This window comes from Helianthus annuus, chromosome 7 (assembly GCF_002127325.2).
Source record: "Helianthus annuus cultivar XRQ/B chromosome 7, HanXRQr2.0-SUNRISE, whole genome shotgun sequence".
NCBI classification, from domain to species: domain Eukaryota; kingdom Viridiplantae; phylum Streptophyta; class Magnoliopsida; order Asterales; family Asteraceae; genus Helianthus; species Helianthus annuus.
In genome coordinates, this window is record NC_035439.2 from 73,167,141 (window position 1) to 73,176,668 (window position 9,528).

Below are 9,528 nucleotides of genomic sequence, written 5' to 3' on the forward strand. Positions count from 1 at the left end.
CTAATCAATGAATTCCGCCTCTGATTAGACCGAGAACTCTTCTGATAGACTCGTTTAGATCGATTCTCGATCCTACAAATGGCAAGAAGGATTTTGGTCAATTGATCTAAGATTTAGAGAGTTGAGATTAATTTTAAAGAAAAGAAGATAATGAAATTGTATAAAAGGAATCCTACATTTATTTACTTTCTCTATTTACATGCGAGACACATGTCAATTCCTCCATCAATTTAAAATGTCCATAATTTTTTATATGACATTTTTTTTAAAGTTCACCATAATAACAAGCGTTTTTTATGTTTAATATGAGTATGATATTGCTATATAGAAATAAAATAAAAAAATTCATTTTTACTGGTTTTTATGTGTTAAAGGTTCAGATCATTGTGTCTTTTAATTAGATTTTGTTCATTACGTTTTTACTAGGACTTCTATACATTGTGTTATTATCAAAACTTATGATACAATGTTAATTTGGGTTCAGGCCCACTGCATTTTTATCAAAACTTCTAACACAATTAATGACACAATAAAGATTGTGTTATATTTGGGTACTCTATATATTGTGTTATAGGTTTTGGTCATTATGTTTATTCTGCTATCCATTGTGCTTTAATCTGTTGTTCATTGTGTATTAGTCTGTTGTCTATTGTGTTTTAGTTTGTTGTCCATTGTGTCTTTTATCTGTCGTCATTAGTTGTGTTTTTAGTCTACTTTCCATTGTGTTTTTAGTTTGATACTCATTGTGTTTTTAGTTTGATACTCATTGTGTTTTATGTTATGTCCATTGTGTAATACGTAACTGGGTTTTCTCATTGTATTTTACGTTATGTCCATTGTGTGATACGCAACTGTCTTTTCGATTTTTTTTTCTAAATATAACAATATGGTTCTCATATTAAAGATAAAAAAACGCTCGATTTTATTAGGTATACTTTTTAAAACAAATGACATATAAAAAAGTTACGGACGTTTAAAAAATAGGGGGTAAATAGCATGTGATTTGTATGTACATCATATTTTAATTCTCTTTGACAAAATTACCACTTTCACTTGATTTCTTTTAAGACACTTATCACTCTATAGTGGCTTCTTACACTTCTTATTTTTATACTCATTTGTAGAATAACTCAACCCAAACTTTTAAATAGTTGAGTTACATATGTTTATATTATCCCTATATTTTTGGAAACTTTGAATAAAAGGTATATTGGATCAGCCCGACCGGACCTAAACAAATAATTACCCATTTTAACTTGTTACCCTGACCCAACGAACCCATCTCTTTTGTTAGTTTTAGAACACACAACAAATTAATTTTAAAGAAAGGTATATACGAATATAATCCAAGAGAACAAGAAGAGTTTTGCATCCACCATTTTGCCCGACAACAATATATCGGTGTCTTGTAAGAATGTAAGATAACATCTAAATTCTAAAGTCCGTAACCTCTTATCAATTTGGGTCACCCAGATCTAGCAAACATCCCGGCCGAGCCCAGCCCATCCCAGCCCAAACCAGAGATGGCGGGAAAACCCTCAACACCCGGTCCTTATTCTCCCGCCAAAAAACCTACATACAGACCCCATCCACCACCAAACATTCAACCATTTCACTTCCATTTTCCATAGAAAACCTTTCGCATCTGATACCTCACCACACATGGATTCGTTCGGCGGCGCATACTTCACCGACGAGAAAGCAGCGAAGGTGGAGAACATCTTCCTCGAGTTCCTCAAGAGGTACGAAAAATTAGGGTTTGTAGATCTGGAGTCAGTCAGTTGAAGCTGTTAGTAACGGTTAATAGGTTTTGATCTGTTTGTTTTGGTTCTTGCAGCTTTAGGTTGGATCAGAACTCACGAGAACTGTTCTATGAATCGGAGATTGAAGCGATGAGGCCGAATGAGTCGAATACCATGTTTATTGATTTCTCGCATGTTATGCGGTTCAATGATGTGTTGCAGAAAGCTATTTCTGATGAGTATTTGAGGTTAGGGTTTCTGATTTTGGTTAATTTTTGCTGAAATAGTTTCTAAGAATTTGTTTCTTGTATAGTGTAAAATTAGGTGCAAGCTATTATTTATTAATTAATTTATATATTAATTATAATTATTATTTGTTTATAAATTTTTATATAACATTATATTATGAGAATTGGTTTGTTGTATACTGTTCATTGAAATTGGGGATTTCTATGATGCAACTTTTAGGTTTGAACCGTATTTGAAGAACGCGTGTAAGCGATTTGTGATGGGACAGAAACCGACATTCATAACTGATGACAATCCTAATAAGGATATAAATATTGCTTTTCACAATCTGCCTATCATAAAAAGGTACCAATAGTTATTTTAATCATTTATTTACAACTACTGGTGTCAATTTTGTGAAGATTTTGAATAGTTTCGTATATCGGTATTGCAGACTGAGAGAACTGAGCACATCTGAGATAGGTAGACTAGTGTCGGTAACGGGAGTGGTGACTCGAACAAGCGAGGTTAGGCCTGAACTGATCCAGGGCACTTTTAAGTGCTTGGAGTGTGGAACCATTGTTAAGAATGTTGAGCAACAGTATAAATACACTGAGGTTTGTATTTTTGATGGACAGATACTTGTTGCTGCAAAAATTGTTTTCTTTTGTGCTTACTGGTTGTGTTATGCTGTGTGTAGCCAATGATATGCATGAATGCTACATGTTCAAAGAAAGGAAGATGGACACTTCTCAGACAAGAAAGTAAGTTTGCGGATTGGCAGAGGGTTCGGATGCAGGAAACATCAAAAGAAATACCTGCAGGGTCACTGCCGCGATCGTTAGATGTCATTCTACGCCATGACATTGTTGAGCAGGCTAGGGCTGGTGACACGTATGGAATTCTACTCTGATGAACAACTGCAATACATGATGGTCGTTGTTTTGTATGTCGAGAGTAGATGATAACATTTTTTATTTTATTTGCAGGGTGATCTTTACGGGCACTGTAGTTGTGATACCTGACATATTGGCATTGGCAGCTCCTGGAGAAAGAGCGGAAGTTCGTAGAGAAGGTGGTCAAAGTCAACGCACTGGCGGTGGTAGTGTCCAAGAAGGTGTCAAAGGTCTTCGTGCATTGGGAGTTAGAGATCTTTCGTATAAGCTTGCGTTTATTGCCAATTCAGTGCAGGTTTTTAGTTTAACTTAGTACTTGATTTTTTTTGTCAATCACATTTATCAGAGAAAACATCTGTATGTTATTATTGTGATCTTCTGTACAGATTTGTGATGGTAGAAGGGATGCTGACATACGAAATAGGAAGAGGGACGCCGAGGATGATGACACTCTACGGTTCACGGTTGGTGTTCTATTACATTTATGTTTTACTTAGGTCCTCTGTAGTGGGGCGTTATGTTTGGGTTTTTTTGTCTGATACCGCCCCATAGCGCCCCGAACACCACGACGGGCGGCGCTATGGGGGTCAATTTTGGGTGTGGCGCCATAGCCATAGCGGTGTGATTTTTCTTTAGAGGGAGGAGGGCTATGGTTTTGACCAATCAAAAACTAGTTAGTGTTTTTTTAATTAATTAATAAAAATGGAAATTAATAATTAGGTAATGATGGGTAGGGGCTTTATGACTACAAGCTCTAGTGACATAACGCCCCATAAAGCCCCTGTGTGACGTGGCACGACACGTGTCCCATAACGCCCACAAGGGGGCTTTATGACTACACATGGCCTTAGGTCACACATGGGAGTTGTTTCATTACTTAATCTGTAACACAATTAACTTCATACTACCTAAAATTGTTTCTGTAGTGTCTTAGGCTCTTAGTTTAAGTGTGTGATTTATGAACTCGTTACATATGATATAGTATTGTTTTTAATCATGGATGCTGTAGTTCTAAGTTCAAAATGTTCCTTAAATGGCTTCAACAAAAACTTGTAATTAAATGCACTTTTCATATATTTCATTTGTTATTGTAGTCGGAGGAGGTAGATGAGGTTACACAAATGAGACGTACTCCTGACTTTTTCAACAAGCTTGTCGATAGTATGGCCCCTACTGTTTACGGTCATCAAGACATCAAGCGAGCAATCCTGCTTATGCTTTTGGGTGGTGTCCACAAGTTTACTCATGAAGGAATCAATCTTCGAGGAGACATCAACGTTTGTATTGTTGGGGATCCCAGTTGTGCCAAGTCTCAGTTTCTCAAGTAGGCATTCTTCACTACACTTTTTTATTCCTGTATTCAAAGGTTGTTTCTAATTTTTAGTTCTCTTTAGGTACACAACAACTTTAGTTCCGAGATCTGTATATACATCTGGGAAATCATCGTCTGCTGCTGGATTGACTGCTACTGTCGCAAAAGAGCCGGAAACCGGAGAGTTTTGTATAGAGGTACTCTTCTGTTCGTAGAGATTATTCTTGAATATTATTATAATTATATTATAATTATGATTATAAATTATAATTATATTATAATTATAATTATAATTATAATTTTAATTATAATTATAATTATATTATAAATATAATAAAAGAGGGTGTTTTAGGAATAGTACGTGAGACATAACCTCTATTTTTTATTGTTTTTATTTTCTTTGCCAAATTTACAACAATGCCATCCAACCCATGGTTTTTTTTGTGTATTAAACCCTTCAATTTTTAGCTTTGCCACTTACACCCTCAGCTTTCTAAAATTTTGTAAAATGTCATTTGGACCCCCTCGAGTTTCACGTGCTTATTTTTATGTACGAAATACAATACGTTTTCGTGCTTATTTTTATGTACGTTTTTGGTTGGTCTACGTTTTGTTCGGAAATGAGTCGGGTATAACCGTATAGTATGTTTTCACTAAGCAGTTTATATTCAAGTTACTTTATGTTTTGACTCCGCTACCACGCGTGGTGCCATTTTTTAACGTAAAAAACACTATTTTCTTACGTGTTTATTTTTTAAGTACGTTTTGTTATAATTTTTTGCTGCCGCCGCAATAAAAGTGCGTTTTGTTATTTTTAACTACGTTTTGTTTATTTTTAAGTACGTTTTGTGAAAAGAACATTTGACAATATAAGTTTGAGTTGCTTTAAGTTTTGCTGCCGCCGCAACGCGTGGCGGGTTCAAATACTAGTTATGTATATATTTGAGATATCTTGAACTGGTTATTTTTATGGTCTCAGGCTGGTGCACTAATGCTTGCTGACAATGGTGTTTGTTGTATCGATGAGTTTGACAAGATGGATGTAAGAGATCAGGTAAGCAATGATTCGATGTTTGATTCTTCATATGCAATATTGGAATGTGTCACGGTCTAATGTTAATGTCATCTTTTAAGGTTGCCATACATGAGGCTATGGAACAACAAACAATTAGTATTACAAAAGCAGGAATACAAGCAACGTTGAACGCAAGGACGTCTATTTTGGCTGCTGCAAATCCCACTGGAGGCCGCTACGATAAGTCTAAACCGTTGAAGGTAATAATACTAACGTAACTAAACAACAAATCTGTCTTTATCTTTTTTATTAACTGGGGTGCATTAAGAAATTTTGAAATAATCTTGCAGTACAATGTTGCCCTTCCTCCAGCCATCCTTTCAAGGTTTGACTTGGTATACGTCATGATTGATGATCCTGATGATACAACAGATTATCATATTGCAAACCACATAGTGCGTGTGCATCAAAAGCGTGAAGCAGCTGTTGATCCAACATTCACCACTGCACAACTGAAGCGTTATATTGCATACGCCAAGTCAAAAAAGCCGAAGGTTCTATTTTGCTTCTCTTTCTTGTATCTTTCCATCTGTTTGCACCTACATTTCAGTTGTATCTTACAAATAAAATACATTAGCTGAAAATGGAACCGGTCAAATGGGTTGAAACCTGTCAAAAGTATAATTTTATAACTAGTATGATGTTTGATATCTACTAAAAAAGTCTAGGGTGTCTTTGAGATTTTGAAGAATTGAAATTATACTACTAGAAATATGTCTGGTTAGATGTATGAGTTTAAAAATTGGTTATGATGTCCAAAATTTTGACATTTTCAAAACCTACCAAAGTGGGTGTGTTTCGGCGTGACATCTCATTTAACTAACTTATATCGTAAAAATGGTTTAATTCCAGTTTTTTCCGACTTATAAAGCAAACGGTTTTTCATACTGATGTCCTCTTTTTCTCTCTTTCTTTCATACCCATACCCATTTTTGTTCCTATTTTAAACCAAAAACCATCCAAGATTTTTATTCACTATAACAAATATCTTATTTTCGCACTAATAAAAGTGCTTATTATTTGTGTACGGATTTTTTCAGTTTGTTCACACTAATAAAAGTGTACAAATTGGCTACATTTTTAACTTTGTAGAAATTGGAAAGACTCAAAAAGCGCAAGATTTTACATAATAAAAGGGTGGATTTTTTTTTTCATTTTCGCATGCTTACAAATGACCATCTTGTAATGCAGCTAAATGCAGAAGCCAGACAACTTTTGGTGGATTCTTACGTTCATCTCCGTAAGAGTGATACGGCTCCAGGAAGTAGAGTCGCATACCGTATGACAGTCAGACAGTTGGAGGCACTAATCAGACTGTCAGAGGCAATTGCCAGATGTCACCTGGACGATGAGGTCTCTATTAAAACAGAATAAACTTGTAATACTTTTATCTTACAAGACTTTCATAATAAATTTTCTCTAAAATTGTGTTTTGTGTTTCAGGTTCTTCCACGTCATGTTACTTTAGCAACTAAACTCCTAAAAACTTCAGTAATCAGGCATGTTTTGAACTTTGATAGTTGTAATCTGTAAAACAGCTTACTGCCTTAAAAAGTGTCGCTAATTATATACATGAACCTGCAGTGTGGAGTCACAAGAAATTGATTTGACCGAGTTTCAAGATGAGAATATAGAACATGGTGATAACGAAGAAAATGGTGATATTGGAGAAAACGGTGAAGCTCAGCCAGCTGGCGCAGATGCTGACACAAATAATATGAACCCAGGTGGGTTTTTCTTATATATTGCCACACTAATATTAAGTTTTGACAATATAACCAAATTTACATATGAACGGATCTATTTTGTTCTGTGGTTCATCTCAAACGGGTCAAATCAATAACCATTAAAACCAGTTGATTGTTGCCTATCCTTTTAAACGTTAATAGTAGTTTTTAATTTTTGTTGGTGAGTTAATATTAAAGTGGTATATCAAGTTTGTTTTGTTATTAAAGTGGACACTTGTTTGTGTTCAGAAAATGCAGACGGGGCTGGAGGGAAGAAACTTGTTATAACAGACGAATACTTTCAAAGGGTTACTCAAGCTCTTGTGATGCGTCTTAGACAGCATGAGGAAACGGTTCAGCGAGAAGGTAGGTCTCATTGTTTACATTAAACATAAACTTGTTGCTCGTCTACCTGCTATCCTTATGTAATTTGCCCTGGTGATTTGAATGAAATATATTGTTTTATAAAAATTTATGAGTTGATATATATTTATGTTGTTTTCAGGGAGTGGGTTAGCTGGAATGAGGCAAAGGGATCTGATACAGTGGTATGTGAAACAGCGGAATGAAAGTGAGGCCTACGAAAACGAAGAAGAGGCAAAGGCTGAAGTCACCAAAGTTAAAGCTATAATAGAGGTAATACAAATTCTTTTTATCCAACTTGCGGGTCAACCCGTTGATTATTTTTTTTTAACATGGACCTGGTTATGATCGATGCAGAGTTTGGTAAGAAGGGAAGGGCATTTAATTGTGGTGAACGAAGAGGAAGTGCCGCCACAAGGGGAGGATGATGGAAATGCCAGACGGCCTTCTCGGAACAACAGGATTCTTGCAGTGGCACCCAACTATGTTCTTGATCAACTCGACTAATTTATCGGCTTTGTGATACTAGTTATTTGGTAGTTTCAGAAACTAGACACCAAATTTCATTGTAAAGCTTGTGATGCTGCTACAGCAATAGTATGAGTCTAGGTATGTGCTCTATGTAGTTCTGTTTCATCCTTTGTTTTGGAACATAAAAAACTTTTTTATTATTTAAAAACCGGATATTGGTGTGTGGCTTGTACTTGTCACTGTTCACACTATGGTCGTTTTCACTAGGAAAAAGTAATTTGTTCTATAACACCTGTCGTGTGAAAGGAATGGTTTTCTTTTGGCTAGTTGTGTGCTCATAGTTTGGTTGAAAACTACCAATTTCGAGGAAATTAGTAGGCTTAACCCCGTTGGATAGCAAGCCAACGTTATGTCAGATAGCCAGCTGACCCCAGTTCAGATGATGGTCCAGCGTCTGATTTAAAAGACCTTATTGACTTTTTAAAAAGTTAGTGGTGTTTTGGATTGAGAGTGTATGTGATGGGGAAAAGTCATAAGGAGTTTGGAAAAGCTAAGCCAAACACCTCCTTAGACCACACGGTGTGGAGGGGCATGAAAAAATGGGCGTTATGCGACATGTGGATGGCACGTTAGCGCGCATTAGAAAAGTGGCGTGGTGGAAAACAGAGGGATGTGGGAAGGGGCATGGAGGAGGGGAGTTAATTGACATGTGGCACCTATTTATTATTATTATTTTCAATTTAAAATTATATAAATTCAAATAAATTTAATTTAAGAACATTAATATTAATTAAATAAAAAACATAAATTGTATACTATTAATAGACAAACTAAATGAATAGTAACTCTTTGTTTTAAAGGATTTTTTTATGTGTTGTTTAGTGGCTTTTTATATGTATTATGTGGTTTTTTTATATATCTTATAAAAATTGCGTTTGTTTTTTATCCATGTGAATCATGTGTTGGTATTGTTTAGTCATATCAAGATTTTTTCATTATGGGTTGTTGTAACGAATGTAGGTGGCATAACAAAACAAACCAATACCGATTAAATTCCCGCTGTGTTGGTATATTTTTGGTCATATCATATTTTTTTAGTTTTCTCTATTGGTTGCTATAAAAAGTGTCAGTACCGAAGTTAAACGAACTAATACCCACCCACAGCGCAACGCGCAAATTTAATAGCACTAGTTACATAAATTTAAAAATAAAAAAATTAGATAAACTTAAAAATTTAAAAGGTACATAAACTTCAATCATCGTCTTTGTCAAAGTCGTCTCGTGAAAGGCTCCAAATGTGTTCAACCAAATCCGCTTGAAGTTTGTGATGTGTTGTATCATCTTTAATTTCAATGAAGTTTGCTTCTTTTTGTTGATCGCTTAATTCTACGGTACTTGGCTCGCTAGTCTTCTCATAATACTCGCAAATTGCGTGTCCCTCCTCCTCCAAAATCATGTTATGCAAAATAGCGCACGCGTACATCAAATTTTGAATTCTCGGTTTTTCCATATTTTTACAAGGCCCCTTCAAAATATGCCATCTTGACTGCAAAACACCAAACGCTCATTCGATGTCTTTTCGTGTCGCCATTTGAGCCCCATTAAACTTATGTCTCTTTTCGTCTACGTTGTTCTCCTTGTGAATGATTTCATAAACACGACCCATTCCGGATAAATACCGTTCGTTAGATAATAACCGTATTTATACTCCGCA

General features: G+C 35.5%; 1 protein-coding gene across 2 annotated transcripts; it reads left to right on the forward strand.

Moving 5' to 3' along the window:
* Nucleotides 1-1,581: 1,581 nt before the first annotated feature.
* LOC110867743 (DNA replication licensing factor MCM6) lies at nt 1,582-8,065 on the forward strand. Of its 2 annotated transcripts, none has more exons than XM_022116748.2 (18): nt 1,582-1,742; nt 1,838-1,990; nt 2,211-2,336; nt 2,425-2,587; nt 2,671-2,864; nt 2,960-3,161; nt 3,253-3,330; nt 3,961-4,190; nt 4,261-4,375; nt 5,158-5,232; nt 5,313-5,453; nt 5,544-5,747; nt 6,445-6,606; nt 6,697-6,752; nt 6,838-6,980; nt 7,230-7,346; nt 7,486-7,616; nt 7,701-8,065. In XM_022116748.2, the coding sequence occupies exons 1-18, from the start codon at nt 1,663-1,665 to the stop codon at nt 7,848-7,850; spliced, it is 2,520 nt and encodes an 839-aa protein (XP_021972440.1). In that variant the 5' UTR covers nt 1,582-1,662; the 3' UTR covers nt 7,851-8,065. The 2 variants fall into 2 exon arrangements, with proteins under 2 accessions (XP_021972440.1, XP_021972441.1); XM_022116749.2 differs by having other exon boundaries at nt 1,594-1,742; nt 7,239-7,346.
* Nucleotides 8,066-9,528: the final 1,463 nt, after the last annotated feature.

Coding starts and splice junctions, on each gene's coding strand:
- LOC110867743 (XM_022116748.2), top strand. CDS start 1,663: ATGGATTCGTTCGGCGGCGCATACTTCACCGACGAGAAAGCAGCGAAG. Junction 1,991..2,210: donor ATTTCTGATGAGTATTTGAG/GTTAGGGTTTCT, acceptor TGCAACTTTTAG/GTTTGAACCGTATTTGAAGA. Junction 2,588..2,670: donor AACAGTATAAATACACTGAG/GTTTGTATTTTT, acceptor TGCTGTGTGTAG/CCAATGATATGCATGAATGC.